At 43.1% G+C, this 18,334-nt stretch overlaps 1 protein-coding gene across 2 annotated transcripts; it reads left to right on the top strand.

Moving 5' to 3' along the window:
* The first annotated feature begins 1,386 nt into the window (after positions 1-1,386).
* On the top strand, positions 1,387-16,053 carry Golga7 (golgin A7). 2 transcript variants are annotated; one of them, XM_051169555.1, is made up of 6 exons: positions 1,387-1,493; positions 1,705-1,837; positions 7,350-7,502; positions 12,098-12,199; positions 13,504-13,566; positions 15,670-16,053. In XM_051169555.1, the coding sequence occupies exons 2-5, from the start codon at positions 1,727-1,729 to the stop codon at positions 13,549-13,551; spliced, it is 414 nt and encodes a 137-aa protein (XP_051025512.1). In that variant the 5' UTR covers positions 1,387-1,493; positions 1,705-1,726; the 3' UTR covers positions 13,552-13,566; positions 15,670-16,053. The 2 variants fall into 2 exon arrangements, with proteins under 2 accessions (XP_051025512.1, XP_051025513.1); XM_051169556.1 differs by lacking the exon at positions 1,387-1,493 and having other exon boundaries at positions 1,503-1,837; positions 13,499-13,566.
* Positions 16,054-18,334: the final 2,281 nt, after the last annotated feature.

Here is an 18,334-nt window from a genome sequence, read left to right as displayed (position 1 = left end):
CTATGATTCAGTTTAAGTAAAAGCTAAGGAAATGCAAATTAATTTCTAGTAACAGAAAGATCAGTGTCTGGGTAAAGGATCTGCTGAATGGCTGAAAACGATGATTATACAGAATAAGGGACGTTTCAGAGGTGGCATTTACTATCTTGGTTGTACTGATGGTTTAAGGGTGTAAACATGATAAATGAGGAGGTTTACTATACACCCTTTACTGGGACAAAGCTATTCACTTGCTCTGGAACTATCTCAGTAGACTCAGAGATCACCAGGGGGTGGGCCAGCCTCTGCCCCTTCCCCTGGCGCTGGGATTAAAGGTGGGTGCTATTATGCTATTTTTAATTTTTATTCATTTTACATCACAGCCCCCTCCCTCTTCTCTTCCTGGCCCCTCCTCCTTCCCACCACCTTCCTCCTTTCCCTCTCCTCAGAAAAGAGCACCACCCCTTTACAGACCCAGAACATCAAGTCGCATCAGGACTAAACACATCCTCTTCCATTGAGGCCAGACAAGGCAGGCAAACTAGGAGCAAATGATACAAGGGGTCCAGACGCCCCACTCCACTTTCTAGGGGACCCTCATGACGACCAAGCTGCCCATCAGCTATATATGTGTCGTGAGCCTAGACCACCATGCTACTTTTAAAACATGGGAAGAGAAATCAACTATTAGGCAGTGATACTAAAAATTGTATTAGAAAATAATAATAATAATAATAATAATAATAATAATAATAATAATAATAATAATAATAGTTGTATTCGGGGGGAAAAGGCCACCATGAAATGCGGATAGAGATTTTTTGTCTGTCTTGCAAAGATAAAATCAGTAAATTGAGGACCAGTGAGAGAACTATAGGTCCAATCTGGTCACCTAAGCGGGTATGTAGCTATTGTACAAAGGTCTCTGGGATGAAAAGAGCCAATACCTCAAGGAAGAGCTGAAGGACGGTATCGCGAGAACGCAGACCAGGAGTATTATCATCCTCCCTCGCACTCAAGAGTGTACCGAGGGCCAAATACATCCTCAGTTGTCTGCTTTGTAGTTGTAAATATAGGTGAGCAGTTTATGTCTAAGGGTTCTGGAGGGTGACGATGGTTTAGGTTGTGCTTTTTTGCTTTGAAAGTGGTGGTGTGGCCCACAAGAAAGCTGGCACGCATAGTCAAGAAGGGAGATACTCCTGTGATCAGAAACCGTTTCACCAAAACAGGGAATCCCGCGCCTCAAACCCCAGCATCTTCTCCACCGACTCCCTGACACACGGCTATTCCATCTTCTTCCGCCCGGAAGAGTTTCATCCGCCTACAGGAAGAAGACTCCTAGCCACGGCGCACCTCAACGCAGCGCGCAGCCGCGGAGGAGTCGCTTTACGGCCGGAGGGGGCGGGGCACAAACTTGTGGCGCAGAATGAGTTTAGGAGAGGCAAGGCATCTTGCGACAGGACGTAAGTGACAGCGAAGGTGGTGCGACAGCTGCTGGAGGGCCGAGGAGGCGGGTTTGTGTTCCCTGGGCCGAACCAGGATGTTGGGGGGGCGCGGGTCCTGGGCTTGGGTAGCTGGAGGCCCTCCGCTACAGCCATGAGTGAAGGAGAACGGCGAGGGGGAGGCCTTGGGCATCTTTGGGCGGCGGGTGGCTCCGAAGGGCTGGCGGGCCGGAGAGCCGGCTCCAGGCCGGCAATCTGACCAGTATCTTCCCCGAACTCGCAGAGCGGCGGGTCCTGTCCTCGCCATGAGGCCGCAGCAGGCGCCGGTGTCCGGGAAGGTGTTCATTCAGCGAGACTACAGCAGTGGCACACGCTGCCAGTTCCAGACCAAGTTCCCCGCGGAGCTGGAGAACAGGGTACGCAGCCTGGCTCCCTGCACCTGGCCCTGGGGAGGGAGAGTCCTTGCACCGGGAGGGAGTGTAGGTCTACTGTCCCACCCACTGTCTCACGGTGCTGGAGAGCAGCTGACCACCAGATCATAGCAAAAGATGTACAGGGAAGGTACGGTCTGGTATTTGGACAAAGACTCCTAAGGCCAATGCACAGAGTACAGTCATCTTATAGAACTTTAAGATGCACGCTGTCCCGCAATCCACACACACACACACACACACACACACACACACACACACACACACGGTTATTAACACCTTGAATAGGTGATAATTCCTGGGACTCCAGGCCACCTCACACAGCCTGTTTTATCAGTGTCCTCATTCTCATGACTGATATTTGTGGTCGCCGTGCTGGGCACCCTCTTCAGCTGGAAGGGTTTATTACTGATGTGCCTAGTAGGCCAGAAAGGCCTTCTTGGAACCTGAGAAACGTACATGGGCCTGGGCAGGGACGGCTAAGGAACTCAGCTGAGCTCGTCACTCCCAGTCATAATCACTGGGAACTTCCTGTTTGTCCCGATTATCAAAACTGTCATCAGGGCATAGGTCCTTTGGGCAGCCTTGTACACAGAGACGGGATTTGTTTACCGTTCCGTCTGATTCAGCCACACCGGCAGTGTAAATCTACTATAAAAGTTAGTGCAGTGAACGTGTATATTCTTGTGTCTACCCATTGTGATTCTTTTGTTCTCCGGCCGTATTACTCAGATTCTATTTCCTGTTAGTAAGTCAGTTTCTGGATACTGAGTTAGGAGGATGAGGCGATTAAGCATGGTGTGGGTGTGGGGGAAGAAATGCTGGTCATGTTCTAGGTGGGTAGTGATGAGTGTGTATTAGAGAAACGTGTACCAGCCGTTTAAAGCCAGTGTGCTGGGTTGTAGGCTGGGTGTAGAGCTCAGTTTGGAGATCCTGTCCTTCGCAGGTTGAGTGGCCCAGGGTTCTATTCCCAGCACTAAACATTTAGCCAGGCCTGCAATCCCAGCTCCTAGAGAGCCAAAGGCAGGAAGAATGCAAGTCCGAGGCCAGCCTGAGCAGCTTGAAAATACCACACTCCAAAATAGATAGAAAAAGGTGAGAATCCTGAGGCTGTAATTCAGCGGTAGACACTTTTGTGAGTGAGGCTTTGGTTTCAGTCCTCAGTACTGACTGATTTTTAGGGTTGGGAAATCATTGATTGTTACTTTTCCTGAAGTTTGATTTATAGCCCATAGGCAAGTTAGTGGCCCGGTTGCCTTTCTTGAACTGCAGACTACAGCTCAAGCTTTGAAAAGATACTGTGTAAACAGAGTATGGTCATGGAGACGTGTCATCTAGCGCCCCAGTGCCAGGGGCAGGAGGACCCAGAGCTGTACGTCAGTATGGCCTGCGTAGCACGACTGTGTCTCAGAGAGAGCGAGAGGGGAGAGGATAGTGAGGTTTTTATTGACTTGTGTGTGAAATGCTATTTAAATGCCTTCGGTGGTTTAAAAGTCAACCTTCTCTCTCTATTGAGCCAGACTTCGTCCGTGCAGCATTAGGCCTTAGCCTTTCGTTGTGCATGGTGGAACCTTTCTTTACTCAGACAAGATGTAGTCATATCACCCCACACATTGTTAGAATGTTGATGTCACTCAATTCTGGCATCCAAAAATGGCACTTCTCTGACTTGATAACCCAGAATTTCTTACAGTACTGACTGCTGTATGGAATGTGCCTTTGCCTTTCTCAGTATTTGAGTTACACACTCATTTTAACCACTTAGAAAAGCTTTATGTGTATGTGTTGAGCATACGTGTAGATTGTCCTTACTTTGTGTGATGGGAAACTATAAGCTTTCCTTATTTCTCTACTAAACTAGAAATAGAGACTAGCCCTGATTTTTATTCTGTGGGAATGTCACACTTGCTAGCTTAACAGAGAAAGAAACTAATACACAAATGTCTTATATTACATTTAAAATGCATGCAGGCTGTTTGAGAGAGCAGACGAGTTATGTCAGTTAACAAGTGCGCTCTCCCTGCCTGTTACAATGATGCTTTGATGCCTAAGAGCTTAGTTGCCTCACTCAGTAGTTTTTCAAATGAAGCTTTGTTGTAATTTTAGCCAAAATGCAAATGTTTTCGTCACTCTTGGTCTTCTGGAAAGAAGAAAATCCAAATGATCTACTGTAGAGATGAATTCTACTTAATATATAGTCAGGAGAAAATCGTTTGACTTGACAGCTCATGTTTGTGATCACTTTAGGCCTCAGAGTGTGTATTTCAACAAAAACAAAACTGAGAAAATAATCCCCAGTACTATTCTGAGTGGTATTCATTGGGCCATATTTTTTAATTTAGCTCCATTTTTGTGTATCTCCAATTTCCAAAACAGTTTCTGAATTGATATCCAAACCGAGGACTATCTTAATGAGCTTAGATGTAAAACATTTTAAAACCTCTGGATTTGTTCTTTGGAGCTTAAGTTCAATTGTGTGTCACTTAATAACATTCAGGCAATTTTGTTATGCTAACAATATATTTACATAAACCTTGGGTGTATGACGGTAGGATTACAGTCCGAAAGAACAGTGAAAATGATAGCAGAAAGTATATGTAGTAGATAGTAACATAACCACTTACTGCCATTGCTAAGCATTGAGTGCATATGCTGTGCTTCTGTAAGGCTGGAAGCTTAGGTTTATTTGTACGGATATTACCACAAATGGGGAGCAATGCACTGAGCTGCTGGCTACCATGTATGTCATTAGGCAGTAGGAATGTTCAGCTTCATTATAGTCTTAAGGGGCCGCTGTCTGTATGCACACCATAGGCTCAACACACTATGAAGCCCATAACTGTTAGTGCAGTTTGCCCTAACTGCTTCCTTCTGGCCCCCTACCACACTCTTTTATACTAACTTTTTAAAAATCGAATATACTGCACTAAGGTTGGAGCCCAGGGCTTCAAGAAAACTCAATTTTCTTATAATATGCTTTTAAACAGCTTCATTCTTCCTTGTCTTCAAAAGCTTTAAAAGGAATCACTGGCTTCAGATTTGTTTATTAAACTAGCCTATGATTTGCCTCCATCTTACAACCTATGGGATTCTCAAGATAATAATTTGTATTTCTAGTTCTAGAAGGGCAGTTCTAATCTGGAAGAAATAGGTAATCCTGGGTTGGATCTCTTGGGTTTTAAATCATATGGTACATAAATAAATGCAAACAATTTAAAAGAACTTATCAGATCATAACATTGTAGGTAATTGAAGCAACATGGAAGGTTAGGCTGTTAAATGCCCACTGGCTACCCGAAGGGTTAATTTAGGCATCACTGAACTGTTCTTTGTATATTTCCATGGTAAGAGCACTATGGCTTAGGTTCTCAATGGCTGTACTGGAATTCACTCAGTAGACCAGGTTTGCCTCAAACTTACAGATTCACTGCCTCTGTCTCCCAAGTGCTGGGATTAGAGGTGCACACCACCATGCCAGTCCTCCATGACCACTTTTGACCCTATCTTGCAGTAGGAGAAAAACGGAAGAACACTGCCTCTGCTCTCCTTGTCCACCTAGCCTTGTTATGAAAAGTAATATAAAGAATGATTACAGATGCTTCTGACTCCAGAAACTTTAGGAGCTCAAGGACAGGATCATAAAATACTATCTACTTTTCAAATTGCTTTCTTGGATTGGAGATATGGCTCCATGGTAGAATGCTTGTCTAGCATGCCTGAGGCCCTGGGTCAAAATGAATGACAGTGTCAGATGAAATTCTCTATTATGAATGAGCACTTAAAATTCTGTGATAGGATAGAGAAATTTGAAGTCTACAGAACATTGCTAGAAGAAGTAAAAAACAGATTACTAGGGCTGGAGATACAACTCAGGTTTAGAGTCCTTGACTAATGTGCAAAAGTCCTAGGTCTGTCTCCTGCTCCAAATAAAATTAGGTGTGATATTTGTGCCTTTAATCCTGATGAGAAGGAGAAGACATAGGATCAGAACGTGAAAGTCACCTTGTCTTTAGCTATAGGAGGAGGGGAGGGAGGAAAGAAGAGAAAAGCAGAGGCAGGACTAGGGTGAGAAGCAAGGCGGTGGCCGCAGTGCTGTGCTCCGCCACCCGATACAGAAGCGTAGTCTGAGAAATGTGTTGTAAGGCGGTTGGCTCCTCTGGGCATCATGTGTTGCATGTTTGCCATGGAACTAGTGATACAGTCTTCTGGGACGAATACAGGCTGTCCTTAGCCAAGCTATCTCCTGGGACAATGGCCAATGTACAGTATGAGCAGAGCGGTGGCATTAGAGGTTAGGAGTGGCTTTAAGAGAAGCACTGTATCAGTTGGAGAAAGTTGCTCTTCTCAATAGTATGGGCATCTAGTCACAAAATAGCAGCTTCAAAAGAGAAGCCTGAGAAAACAACAGAACTTACCATTTGACCACTCTGCTCAAAATACTCTTTCCCCTTTTGCCTAGTAAATTACAGTATTCAATGCATGTTTTATAGTTCCATGCTCTAAATTGGGAATGGTGGTGCACCCTTTAAATCCCAGGGTTTGGAAGGCCAAGGCAGAGAAATCACAAGTACCAGGCTATTCTGGGCTATGTAGTGAAACCTTTTCTGGAAAAATAAATATTCTGCCAAGGTAAAAGGAACCTCTTACGTGCCCCTACAGTTAAGGGTGTGTGTATGTACAGACTTGTCATGGCATTGTAGGTGCTCAGAATACAAATACATATGACTGGAGAGACTATCACTAGGATGTGAGTACGGAGAAGTAGCGTTTGAGCCTCTGACATACCCAGCATCCCATAAGGTTCAGCTCTAAGCAGTTATGTTAGTAGCATGGGTCCAGAGTTAGTCACATGAAACGACATTTGCCTTATCTTTGGGGTTTGTTTGTTTTTTAGTCAAGGTCTCATGAGCCCAGGCTGATCTCACATTTGCTATATAGCTAATGTCCTAGTTACTTTTCTATTGCTGTGAAGAGACACCATGACTAAGGCAACTTATAAAAGATAGTATCTAATTAGGGGCATGCTTACAGCTCCAGAGGGTGAGTGGACTCTGACCATCACGGAGGGAGCGTGGCAGCAGGCATGGCCCTGGAGCAATAGCTGAGAGCTCACACCTGATCTGCAAGTTGGAGACAGAAAAAGCTCACTGGAGTGGCAAGAGTCTTTTGAAACCTTAAAGCCCGCGCCCCCGCCCCCAGTGCCACACCTTCTAATCTTTAGCAAACAGTTCCACAACTGGTGACCACGCATTTAAACATGAACCTGTGGGGCCATTCTCATTTAAACCGTCACAGCAGAAAATGGCCTTGCACTACTGATCCACCTGCCTTGGCATCTCATATGCTGGAGTCAATGTGTGTGCTACCATGTCTGAGGTATTGATTGTCTTTTAAACACAGAATATTGTCAAAACAACAAGGTGACTCTGTAATACCAAATAATGAGCCAATCATCTTTGTTTCTAAAACTTGTTTTTAAATTCTTTCTTCCCTACAGATTGATAGACAGCAGTTTGAAGAAACAGTTCGAACTCTGAATAACCTTTATGCAGAAGCGGAGAAGCTTGGAGGCCAGTCGTATCTTGAGGGCTGTTTGGCTTGTTTAACAGCATATACCATCTTCTTATGCATGGAAACTCATTATGAGAAGGTATGACTGCATTTGTGTTCAGAAGGATCTCTAAAAATCATAAAAGAAGATGAATTTTATATTGTAACAGTTGCCTTAAACTTTAGAAACATTAAGAATAATTATTATTCAGATTTTATTACTGCTCTTATGTCCAGAGCATATAGGGGTGGCTCCTAAGAGCTTCAGGAACAGGTCGGGTGTGTGTATCTGCTTGGAATGACAGGTCAGTGTTCAGACTCCACTTGTAAAGTGAACACAGAAAATCTCTGTGTCCTCATTGTCTCCAGCTTTTTGAGAATCAGGGTTCCCCCTCCCCCCCAATTTTACATCTTCAATCTTATCCTCCATTGAGTTCTTTTCTTTCCAGCCTCCTATCAGATGTTGTAAACTAAGATGCTGAGAACACAAACTCCCCAACTCCCCTGCTGTTCAGTTGGCCCCATCTTCAGGTGGGACAGGCGAAGGGGAAGTGGCTGGAAGGAGCTGCACTGCTCTGTTTCCCCCTTTGTTACAGCATCATGGTGGCCTCTGCTGTGGCCGCTGTTGCTGCCCTCCATCTCCCTCTTAGGCTGCCTCGTAGTCTCCTGACTCGGTCCTCCTTGTTCTTTGCTTTCCCAGCTTGCCTTCCCCTGCCACTACTGTGTCAGTTAGGATGCAGTCAGGCAAGATCCGAGGTCAGGGTGCCTTTCTAGCTCCTTCTCCATCTCCATGCCCCTTCACTTGTTCCCACACACAGACTTAAGCAGAAGTGTGGATTATATCTCTGGAGCAGGAGCCACTCAGACTTCATGCAGAACACAGATGGGGCAGCATGGACTGCTAAGTCAGCTTTGCCTTTGTGGGAAAAGAGCCCAAGAGTGGGCATGGGCAGGCAAGTAGCAGTCCCACAGAAGTCCAAGCTGAGGCTGCTTGCATTAGGAGCGTGGCAACGTGGGTGGAAAGAAGTGAATGATTTCAAAGGGTATGCCAATAACAGAACCAGGATTTGGGGAAGAGCTAACTTTAGAAGAGGAGGGGAAGTTGAATCCCATGGATTAAAAACATGGTGATCCAGTGACGCTCTTAAAGAAGTGTGTTCCTGCAGTGGTGGTAGAGGCTCATCCTTTGGAGTGACAGTTGTAAGAGGGAATTAGTAATTGGGTACCGGGCAAGTCATGCCAGCTATAGGATCTTAGACATTATTTCTTGGAGTTCTCTCAACTATAAAGTAGATCTTGGAGTTAATATATTGTTTCACATGTAGTAAATGCTTAACAAACATTTTCTTGAAGTAGATTTTAAAAATATTTTTATGCATTTATATGTTGTATGTGCACACATACACATGCCAGAGCACCTGTGTGGGCCGAGAACATCCTCAGGTACAGGCCTTGTCTTCCACTGGGTGTGACTGAGACAGCTTCTCTTTATTCACTGCTGTGTAGCCCGGCTGGCCCTCAAGCTTCCTGTCTCCTGGTGAGGTGTGTTTGGGTTATAGATGCTGGTGTTTCTGTCTCCAGCTTCCACATGAGTTCTGGGGATCCTAACTCAGGTCATCAGGCTTGCACAGCAAACCCTCTGCCCATCCCGTATGAAAAGGCAATGGGTTTTTTGTTGTTGTTTTAAGATTTATTTATTATGTATACAGTGTTCTGCCTTCATGTACACCTACAGGCCAGAAAAGGGCATCAGATCACATTATAGATGGTTGTGAGCCACCATGTTTTTACTGGGAATTGAACTCAGGACCTCTGGAAGAGCAATCAGTGCTTTTTACTGCTGAGCCATCTCACCAGCCCCCAAAAGGCAGTGTTTTAAACATTAAAAATTTCTAGTCTGCAAACAGTAAACCAAATATAATGTTTATACTTTATCATGTGGATTAAATTTTTAAAAATTGTCAGTAATCCTTTTAAAACTTGCTTGAACAATTACAGACTTTGTTGCTTATACTATGTTATTTATGGATTTTTCAGTGAAGATACAGATGCTAGTGTTGGTTCTCCATTGCTGCTGTCTGTTAGGATTGGAGAACAGTGGCCTCGTGGAAGGTCTCCTCACTGCTCTGTTTACACTGGAAAGCATCCCTTCTGCCTGTGGGTTGAATTTAGAAGGACACTTGAGTATTTTCTGAAAATGCAAAGATTCTGTTGCTGACTCAGCGTCGCTCCTGCTGTCTAGCAGTCTCTTCATTGAGTCACACTCTCAGGAAGAGCAGTTGTCTTGTCTATTCTGGAGGTCTGATAATGTTTCATTCTGTAAATGCTGAGGTTGTATTGCGAGTTTGGAAGTAAGGTAATTCTGCTAAATATTTTTGCCTGTTTGACATTGATTTAAAGTGTAAGAGGCAGTGAGGTGGCTCAGTGGGTGGAGGAGCTTATGTGTAGGCCTGATGACCACGGTTTGAGCCTTGGGTTCTATAGGATGACAGGAGAGAAATGACCCCTAATACTTGTGCTCTGACCTTCACACATGTGCCCTGGCTCAGGCATATACGCATACACACATACACATAAAAAGTTAATTTAAGCATGAATAAAATGTCATCTTAGAGTCTGTTGGGACAGAAGTGCCAGGTGCAGTTTGGCATGGCTACTCATAGGAAAAGCTTACTGTTTCTATGAATGGAGAGTCCAAAAGCAACTTGTATTGCCTTCTCTAAAATAGAATAAGATTTGTAATTTTGCTTTTGGAGAAAGAGGGGGTAGAAGGAGAGAATGAGAGTGAATCCTTTGTTCCTGAACTGATAGCCAGATACACATAAGTAACACTAAAATTTAAACAGAAACTTTGCCCAAGAAAATTATGCTTGAATCAAATAAAAGGAATGCTGTTTCCTTGCTAGTGCCCTGTGTCCAAGAAGGGAAGCTGTTCTAAAGCAATCTGTTCTTAAAGCCACGCATGCACACATATCTCTCCCTTCTAGTATTGATGGACTGGGGCTGAGGGAGACGTGGGTTCCAGTTTCCCACTCTGGTGACTGAGGTAAGGGAAATGGGAAGTTGATTGAAGTCCTGAGCTGAGCCACTCATGGGCTTCTTTCCCTCATTGACTTGGGGTGGTTGACAAGCTGATGATAGTGCCTGAGGGCTCGCTCATAATAAGCAGGCCCAGCTCGCATTCTTTACAGCTGAAAACAAACAGCGATAAACATACTGCTTCAGGTAATTAGAGTTAAAATGTGTCATATTTAGCAATAGTGTTTTTAATTTACCAGAGAACCATGTAGATTGCTCCTTCATTATCCATAGCATTTTCAAAAAAGAAGTAAACCTGAGATTATATTATCCTCAAAGATAGAATCTAAATAACACATACATAAACATTTATATATTTCCCTTCAATAAGAAAACTATTCAAAAAAAAAAAAAAAAGAAAGAAAGAAAGAAAAGAAAACTATTCCTTTTCCTGGTACATCTGTACACTTAGTGCTTGGCAGCAAGACTGAGTCATCATCCCGTACAACTCCGGAGCCAGAACAGGGCTCTGGTGACTTTGCGCCCGGGTACTGCTCCTTGGCTTTCCATAAAGCCACTGAGATCTATCTTCTCACTCTCCCAGAATTGCCCCTATCAATGCTGGGGTTTGCTTGTTTCTCAAAGTTCCTTTGTGTCCTATCTGGGTTTTGTCTACATTTGTTTTGACTTTTACAAGCTTAATACTAAATTTATAATTTAAGGCTCCTGTCTAGGAAACCAGAGCAAACCACAGAGTATCAATGTATGCAAACATAGAAATGATTTAAGACACCTGTGCTCAGAAGCCCCAAGAACACTGACGTTTGTGTGCTTTCCAAAGAAGATAAGCCTCCCAGTAGAGTGACAGAGCTCGCTTTTGTTATAGGCCAAGTTATTACTTTAAATGACTGAAAACGCACAAAAGGGAGAAAAGGTAGTTTTTTTGTTTTTTTTTTTTTTAATATTTATTTATTTATTATGTACACAGTGCTCTACCTACTTGTACCCCTGCAGGCCAGAAGAGGGCATCAAATCATATCATAGATGGTTGTGAGCCACCATGTGGCTACAGGGAATTAAACTCGGGACCTCTGGAAGAGCCGGAAGTGCTCTTAACCGCTGAGTCATCTCTCCAGCCCCGAAAAAGTAGTTGTTAAGCAGGAATACCAAGAACAGTCCTTCATATTAGAAGAGGCCATGAATTGATGGCACTTTATAGTAGGAAAAGGAAATCCTGTATAGACGACTTATTCCCTGTAACCAGGACAGAGCTGAGGGGAGGGCTGCTTCTCCCTGCGTTTGTGTACGTTCGCACTATACACATGGTACCTGTGTACAGCTGATAGGAGCCAGATGACCCAGACTCTGCTGCCTTAGAAAAATCAATATGATTTGCATTGAAAACCAACTCATGCCAGGCATGGTGGCTCACGCTTTTAATCCCAGCACTCAGGGAGGTAGAGGCAGGCTGATCTTTGTGAGTTCGAGGCCAGCCTGGTCTACAAAGTGAGTCCAGGACAGCCAAGGCTACACACAGAGAAACCCTGTCTCAAAAAACCCAGGGGGCTGCAGAGGAGAGAAAGAGAGAGAACGGACCCACTCATTGTCTGAATATTTTGAGATGGAGCTAATGCTTCAAATGAACTCTATAAAAGCTGTGGTGTTTCCTTCTGGCAGGTCCTGAAGAAAGTCTCCAAATACATTCAAGAACAGAATGAGAAGATATATGCTCCCCAAGGCCTCCTCCTAACAGACCCCATTGAGAGAGGACTCCGAGTTGTATCTTTTTAGTCCAGATCAGAAGGTCTGAATATTTCTAAGAAGCCATCTGGCTTGGCCAGAGAATTTAACTCCTGCCCCTTCTTCTGTGCGCATTCAGAATTGTCATGTGGATTCCATACGTGCGCACCCTCTGCAGCATGTTCTTAAGCCTTGTCTCTGAACTTTGCATTGTACAGGTCTCTGGGCTACTGAGTGTTTTGGTCACTATGCTCCTTGGTTCTGAGGGCATCTTGTGGTAAGAATGACTCTGTAAGATGTATCTCAGCTGCAGCACCTGAACCTGAGCTCCTTTGAAATGTGTGGTGAGACTTGTCATCCAGACGAAGTGCAGGCCATGGGTTCACCTGGCCCGTGGAAGTCTTACAGCTTCCAGATGTATAATTCCATCACCTTCGGCATATTGTCCATAGTTTTAGAGGCAATAGGCTTTGAGAAATTACTCAAAGATTTGGTAAATAAAATTGCAAAAACCTAACTTACTTGATAAGTGAATGACTAAATAATTTTTAACCTAGTGACATAATTCTAGACCTTGTGGCTGAATTTTAGCAGTTTATTTTACTCTGCAGCAATGATTCTTGAACCCCCTTCCACAAAAACATTTTCATATAATTTCAGGGCATTTCTGAGCCCCTCAGTATCTGATTTCTCAGTTATGAATCTCCTAGTTAAAGAAAAAAAAAAAAATACTTTCCAGGGGCTGGAGAAATGGCTCGGTGATTAAGAGCGCTGACTACTCTGGCAGAACCTTGTGTTTGATTTCCATCACATACATGGCAGTTTACATCCAAACCTCTGGCTCCAAGAGATCTTACACCCTTTTCTGACCTCTGTGATGGGCACTACATATACTTCATGTGCACGCATACATGCAGGCATACACATAAGTAAATATAATAAAAGAAAAATACTTTGCAGATTCTTTTCAAAACTAGTGTTTTAGAGGTGACTGTACTCAGCTAGGTAGTGATGGCACACACCTTTAATCCCAGCACTCGGGGAGGCAGAAGCAGTAAAATCTCTGTGAGTTCAAGACCAGCTTTGTCTACACAGTTCCAGGACAGCCAAAACTACACAGAAAAACCCTGTCTTGAAGAAAAAAAAAAAAAGTAACTATATTCATCATTGCAGATAATTTATTAAAATTTTCTGCAAAGCAGAAAAGTTTTGTTTAATTGAAGTAGGAAAACATTTTAATAATTCAGAGGAAAGCAAAACAGAATCTGCACGGTCCAAACTGTGCATGTCTGGCTCCTTCCTATGTTACATTCTAGTGTTTTCTTAACGGCCATGCTGTTTAGATTGAAATCACCATCTATGAAGACAGAAGTGTGAGCAGTGGAAGATAAACCACAGAATTAAAGGTGAATATCAAATCACGTGGCTTATATTGCAGTTTTAAAATTTTTAGTTATGCATGACCTTTTCCCCTGCATGGTAAGTAACAGGTTAAATAAGGTGTTCTATTCTTTATATAAGCTTAAGCTAATCACAAGTTCACTTTTTAAATTGTGCATGTAGCCCAAACCTACTTGATTATACACATTAACTTCTAGTTTCCCCCTCTGTGTTGCCTTTGGACTGGTTGATACTTTGATATCTAGTAGTTTATTCGGTTTGAGGTGCCCTAGTGTCCTAAATGTTGGGTATTATATATATGAACCAGCCCAGAGGTTTTCCTGTCTGTATGCCTTGTCTTTAAGGAAGCCCAGTGACAGACCAGGAGGGACAGTGGCTTCAGAGCCTTCGGAAGGAATCTTACCTCCAGGGTGCAGCATAGCATCTCATGCCTTGGTTAGCATGTTAGTATTCTGTATATCCAGGTGATGCTTTTCATAAATAGAAACAAATGTGTCCCTGGTAATAAAAACCTGCAGTTGGCTCTAGTTGAGTCTGTGTGTGTGTTTGCCCAGCTCTCTAAAGGACAGAAATGGCGCCGCACTGCCCTATCTAATTCAGTTACGTGCTCTGCGGCGGTTCACAGGTGTCTGGTACTGATTAGTGGGCAACACAAGACAACGTATAAAGCATACACATCTTCTAGGGCCACAAAACTAGCAGCCGCTGTTTCAGGGCTCCTACTCTGCTGAGTATTGTGCCAACAGAACTGATGATTCTCACAAAGAAGGCCTCCACTCCCAGGTGAGCAAACTGAGGTACACATAGACTAGTGACTAAGGCCACACAGCTAACACGTTTGAGCCCAAGGCCCCTTATATACCATACTTGGTCTCTGTGTTCACTGGTGCAGGAACATACAGAGAGGGCAGATCTTGGGGGCCTGATGTTAGCATCGCCCCCCTTTCTCCCATTTTGTCTTCTGTTCCTTTATTGAGTCTGATAAATTACCAACATTCCAGGACTGTAGTCCTGCAGCTCTAGCTAACGTGTCACCTAAAGTTGTGAAAGCCAGAGCTCTAAATAATGGCTGCCATATGTTTTATTTCTTTTACAAGGCTTTGTTTTGAGCACACAGCATTACTTGTCCATACGTTTTCTCATGTACAGTTTCCAACCTGATATTTCTCAGATGGGCTGCGGGGAACTCAGTGTGGGTTTTGTTAACGTGCCCTTGGGATAAGTTTATCCTTTACAGCTGCACTGACTTGGCCCAGCCCATTTGTCACGACTCATTTCATAGCTGTTGGTGCTTTAATAAGATGCTTTTCTGAGGTGGTGTAAAGTGAGCAATTACACCCTAGAGTCTAATGTATCTATATTAAGACAACCATCACATTTTTGAAGTGAGAAAGATTTGCATTAGGAACTTCTAGATGGTTCCATGAATGCAAGTGTTTTGTTCAATACAGTGTAGTTTTGTGTTGCTCAGTTACAGGACCCAGTGTTGGGAGGGTTTCGGACAAGAACACTACACTCTCACTTCCTCGCTTCCGCCCTTTCCTTTAAGTCTGCAAGGTGTCTGTAGGTGGAAGTATTATTAAAGGGGAGGTAATATAACATGAAATCACACATCATGGGCGCCTTTACTTTGGAAAGATCATTAAGCAAAACTATTTTGCCCATTTCTAATATATATTTATATTAGATATATAGGTCTCTTCTCTAAGATCCTCTATATTAAAGATGAAATAGGGGCTAGAGAGATGGTTCAGTGGTTTAGAGTACTGGCCCCTCTTCCAGAGGACTGGGATCCAATTACCAGTACCCTCATGACTGTAACTGTAATTCTAGTTCAGAGAATGTGACGCCCTCTCCTGGCATTGCACGTGGGTGGTACACAGATAACATGCCAGGAAAACACTAGTGCACATAAAAAAAAAAGAGGTGAAATGTAATTGCCATCACAATAAATTGGGTGATAAAAGTAGCTGATTTGTTATGTGACAACACATTCTAAGTAATTAGAAATCTAAGCAGGTATGAGTGTAGCCCATATCATTTGTAAGAGGTAGTTTAGAGATTAGTTTAGCATTATTTCTAAAACATTTACTTTTCACTTCTTACAGATCCCACCTCCAGTTGGGACCTTCGTCTATCCACTGGCTGATGGCAGAGTGTCCCTACCTCCTCTCCAGAGCGATATTCTCTCGTATCTGCTACCAGAACCGCGGTGCCACACCCGGAGTGACCACTCTTCACTCAGCATACACTTTGTGTCTCCAATTGTGTAGGACTGTGTACTCTTTTGATTTGTTTCCAAGAAAATTCAAGGAAGCATTTCACTTTTTAAAATTCAAAGCCATTTAAAAAATAGGCAGTTGGTCAACCCAAGACAAAGTCTTTTTTCTTACCTGACACTGGTATCACTGGGTCTCCTCATCTCTTGGGCCAGTTTCCTAGGTGGCTTTATAATTCCCCAAGTCATATCTTAGCTCAGTTATTCCCCCCACCCCCACCAATTAGTAATGGGCTTTGAGGGTGTGTTACACCTGCGGTTTGGCTAATGCCCCGCCCAGATCTCCAAACGCTGCCGGTCTTGACATGCTTCAGTCTTAAGATTGATCTCTGCTGTTCAATTTCCGAAGCTGAAGCTCCTTGAGAGAATAATATATGTTACTTGTTTTAGTATTGCAGTTATTATTAAAGCAGTATTTAATGCAATTCAGGTTATTTCTTTGAAAACATTTATGTTAATGTGCATTACCTCGAAATGTTGGGGAGGTGTTGTGTGTTGCTTGTTCATTACACAAATAAGTAAGCACAATAAGTAGATGCTCGGCCATCAGATACGCCTGTCCCTGCTCTGCCCCAGTGTGTAATAAGCAAGTGTCCTGAATGTTTAACTCTAGTTTTGTTACAAATATAACTTAGGAGAAAAAAAATGATAGACTAATACTGTATGTTGCTAATTTGTAATCTACTCAAACTGACCCATAGCCTCCTCACATACAGTATTCAGGGCACAGAAACCTTTCGATTGACTCAAGTAAGTTTTGGCTTCCACATAACTTGCAAGTTTAAGTCAGTTTTTCCAGTTCTTCTTTCTCTTACTCTTAGTATTGGAATTTCTTATGTCCTTTCTTTTAGGAGTTTGAGAGCACTGTATTTGGGAGAAAGTTAAGAAACAAGGAATGAACAAAGCACTTAAAAGTTTAACTTTTAGAGATATTGTAGGTGCTAATACTGGATTTAATCTTTCAGATTTAATTTGTTTTCTGGGCCTTGTAGTTATTCAGTAAACTCCATAGATCCGTGTAATAATTTAATTGTATAAAACCCCATTTGTTCCTTTAAAGCCTACACTAGTCTGTCTGCCTTTCAAACCTGTTGCAATAACTTTGCTGAAATATTAACACATTAGTAAAACTTTTCTTAAATAAACTCTGTGTCATAGTTGATGTGATTTGATAAAGGTAAACGGTGTGGCATTTTATTTGGAAGGCAATACTGGAATAGCTGTATGTAAGTATTTTTATTTTTTTTACAGAGGGGGGTGTGGGGGGGTGCACACAGCATGCCATGGTATGCATGTGGAGGTCACAGTCAGTTCTCTCCTTCCACCATAGGGACACTAGGGATTGAACACAAGTCATCAAGGTTGGTGGCAAGAGACTTTACCTGCAGAGCTATCTTACCCACTGTCACTTAACATAAATAGATAGTTTTCATTAGGAAAGAGATAGCAGAATTACTACTATATCTTGGATCATGTGATTACTTTTTAAAACTTTGGTAGATTTATAGAGAGGTCCAGGGTGTCATCCCCAGCACAGAGAAATAATAAACTTCAGATTTATAAGTCACCTTGTTTTTTAAGAATTTCTTGAGATTGGGTGTGGTTGAGCACACCTATAGCCTCTGCTACAGAGTGACACCTTCCAGGGTGTCACAGTTGGTTTTGATTTTTAAAGAAAAAAAGGCAAAGATGGAGACCTAAAAATGGATGCTCTGGCTGTTAGCCTGGTCATTCTGTGTTCTCACCCCATATTTTCAGATTAGTTCATTGTCAGGAAGTGAGTGTGATCCGTATGCAAAGTGTCGTGGTAGTTACTCATCTGGTACCCACCAAATGCCAAAGAGCTTCCCTAAAGGAGATGCAGCCCTCCACAGTGAGGGGCTGGCACGTGCAACTCAATTCTCTTTTATGTAGTCCACTTCTACCTTTATGGATGTTTGAAGAATTGTATTTGAAAAGCAATACTAATCGAGCGGGGGTGCTGGATGGGGGCAGCGGGCAGGGTCACACCTGAACCTCACACGTCAGACAAGCTCTCAGCTACTGAGCTATGCTCTAGCCCCTGTAGTTGTAATTTTTTCTTTAAATTCTAAAATATCTAGAACATTCTCCCACAAAACAACTTGTAGGTATGTCAGGTATGGTAGCTAATCCCAGTAGAAGCAGGCAGATTTCTGTGACTTCAAGGCCACGTTGGTATACATAGTGAGTTCTAGGCCATCCAGGACAACATAGACAAGGAAGGTTGTATAGCAAACCTTTGTACGTCTATGTAAGTTACCATGTCAATAATCACCACTTGCAGGGTGCAGTGGCTCACGCCTATAATCCCAGCACTTGGGGAAGAAGAGACAGGCTTATCTCTGAATTCAAGGCCAGCTTGGTCTACAAGATGAGTCCAGGAGAGCCAAGGCTACACAGAAACCCTGTCTCCAAAAAACCAACAAAACAAAACAAAAACAATGATCGCCACTCCTAGGAATGTTAAAGACACA

This window comes from Acomys russatus, chromosome 27 (assembly GCF_903995435.1).
Source record: "Acomys russatus chromosome 27, mAcoRus1.1, whole genome shotgun sequence".
Classification (NCBI taxonomy): domain Eukaryota; kingdom Metazoa; phylum Chordata; class Mammalia; order Rodentia; family Muridae; genus Acomys; species Acomys russatus.
The sequence above is the reverse complement of the archived record's forward strand: the minus strand, read 5'-3'. Positions and strand labels throughout refer to the sequence as shown.

Excerpts from the sequence above, each read along its gene's own strand:
- Golga7 (XM_051169555.1), top strand. The coding sequence starts at position 1,727 with ATGAGGCCGCAGCAGGCGCCGGTGTCCGGGAAGGTGTTCATTCAGCGA. Across the intron at positions 7,503-12,097 it reads TGGAAACTCATTATGAGAAG|GTCCTGAAGAAAGTCTCCAA; the intron begins GTATGACTGCAT and ends TCCTTCTGGCAG. Across the intron at positions 12,200-13,503 it reads TTGAGAGAGGACTCCGAGTT|ATTGAAATCACCATCTATGA; the intron begins GTATCTTTTTAG and ends CATGCTGTTTAG.